At 43.4% G+C, this 2,378-nt stretch overlaps 1 protein-coding gene across 1 annotated transcript; it reads left to right on the plus strand.

The window, feature by feature from the left end:
- Nucleotides 1-375: 375 nt before the first annotated feature.
- On the plus strand, nt 376-2,161 carry LOC138911673 (uncharacterized). Its single transcript, XM_070211052.1, has 2 exons — nt 376-1,002; nt 2,111-2,161. The coding sequence occupies exons 1-2, from the start codon at nt 376-378 to the stop codon at nt 2,159-2,161; spliced, it is 678 nt and encodes a 225-aa protein (XP_070067153.1).
- Nucleotides 2,162-2,378: the final 217 nt, after the last annotated feature.

Consider the following 2,378-nt stretch of genomic DNA (forward strand, 5'->3'; position numbering starts at 1 on the left):
AATTGTGTTCGGCATCTTAACTTGCGCAATTACCATGCAGGACCAAGGGCATTAGTTGGACTGCTGCGGCTTCAATTCTGGGTCATTAACGCAAGAGCTTTAGCACGCAGCATTGTTCGTTCTTGTGTACACAGTGTCAGATATCGTCCAGTTCTACTTCGTCAAGTCATGGGTCCCCTGACACCTGAGCGCTTATCCACAGACAAGCCATTTCGCCACTTTGGAGTCGAATTCTGCGGTCCAGTGAACACCTATCTTCGAATACGTGGCAAGGGTCCCACAAAATCCCATATCGCCATATATGTCTGCATGGCCGTTCACATTTAAATCGTGTCAGATCTTTCAACGAATAAGTTTTTGGAATCGTTGAAACGCATGGTTGCCCGTCGTGGAGCAGTATCGCACATCTATTGTGACAACGACACAAATTTTGTCGGAGCATCCAACAAGCTACTCGAGTTAAAGAAGTTCATGTTCAACACTAGCACTCAAGATGCAATCCTATCATATTGTTCCTCTGAAGAGATAACCTTTCATTTCATTCCACCTAGGGCTCCAGACTTTGGGAGGCCTTTGGGAGGCCGCTGTCAAGAGCGCAAAGAGTTTTCTGGTACATACCCCCGGTTCACCTTTGAGGAACTGAACACCGCAGTCGTTGAGATAGAAGCAGTACTCAACTCTCGCCCGCTGTCACCGCTATCATCTGATCCCAACGACTTCAGCGGTCTCACTGCAGCTCACTTTCTAAATAGAGATGCACCGCGCGCTTTGCCCAAGCGTGAGATTATCACCAACAACATCTCCAACTTGGATCGTTACGAACAGATCACAGCTGTTAAACAACAATTCTGGCGTCGTTGGTCTGCGGAGTATGTGAACGAGCTTCGAGCCAGGACAAAATGGACTTCAGCTTCCCTAAATCTCACAGTTGACTCTATGGTCATCATACATGACGACAACACACCGCCATTACACTGGATATTAGGGCGTGTTGAGTCTGTTGTGAGTGGCAAAGATGACCGGGTTCGAGTCGCATATATTTGCACTGCCTCTGGACTCTGTTGCCGGCAAGTACATAAGCTGGCTGTTCCACCTGTCTCTGGAAAAATAATTCTTTCAAGGCAGCCGGGATGTTCGGTCATATACCTCATACATACATTAATCAGGGTATCAATAACAATGTCAAAACAGATTATGTTAAGATTATGCTAATTCTCTTACATTTGAATGTCATAAGCACTCATACACATGTACGAAGCGCCGAACTCTGTAAGTGCTCGGTCCCTTTAATCTTAATTTATGTTAAGAAATCAGTTCTGTAAGCATCATCATAGAAGTAAGTCGTGTTGCTCATCAATTTGTAAAACCTTTATTAAAACTTCATACCATCCACACACGCCCACTTGAGATAAAAGGTCAATAAAACGCTTTTGATCCAACAAAAGGTTCACACCATAAATGGTGTTATTGAATTGAAACAAAGCATACGATTAGGAGCAAGCAAAATTTGTCCGAGTAAACAAAAATTCTATATTCACGACTTCTCAGAGCATTATGATGTTCTGATTGGGAGAGAATACCTTGATGCATGTCAAGCAAAAATAGACTATGCAAGTTAAAAACAAATAAATTCATACAGTCCCAATAAGAAGCATCGCAACACCTCATAAGAAGTGCAGCAAAATGCTGACTTGGTGTCTGTGCCATTTCCTCCACGCGCCGACTGGCAACCGCCAATTCCAAGAAGAATTGCCCAACGGGCCAACAACATCAGCAGCGACGCCGCTGCCGCTAAGTCACAGGTTACTAGGGCTAGACTTGATTTAAGTTTATTCAGTTGCAAATTAATATCAAATAAAAGAAGTCTTGCTTCCCTAAAAATTATATTTTTTTTCATCGTTTAATAAACTTTGGAATTAACTGGCGCCCGGGCAGGAACCGGCTCGTGTTATAACAGAACAAAACGCTTCTACGTGCGCGTTAGTCGGATATACGCGTAAATAAAACCAGTGCAACTCTCGTCGATTAAATTTGATTGGTGAAATTCGCGAAAAGCAATTGGAACTTAACTGTTCAATTGTGCCCATCGGTGGACAATGCATCTTGTAAGGCCCGCCAGCAGGAAACTCTCAACGAAGACTGGTCGCAAGATCCCCAGTAGATACCCAAAGGCTTCAAAAAGGATAAAATCCGGACCGGCAGGGGAGGTTGCCAAATCAGGAATAGAACTGTAAGTTAGAAATTAAGTAAAACAAAAAAAAAAAAAAATGAGAAAGAAGGGCTATCTTCGGCACGCCAAAGATCTAATACCCTTGCAGACCCAACCCTTTCATAATGCTCATAGTGCTTTGCCCCTATCTAAGAAGTACCGGGAAAAT

Source organism: Drosophila virilis, unplaced genomic scaffold, assembly GCF_030788295.1.
Source record: "Drosophila virilis strain 15010-1051.87 unplaced genomic scaffold, Dvir_AGI_RSII-ME tig00001925, whole genome shotgun sequence".
Classification (NCBI taxonomy): Eukaryota; Metazoa; Arthropoda; class Insecta; order Diptera; family Drosophilidae; genus Drosophila; species Drosophila virilis.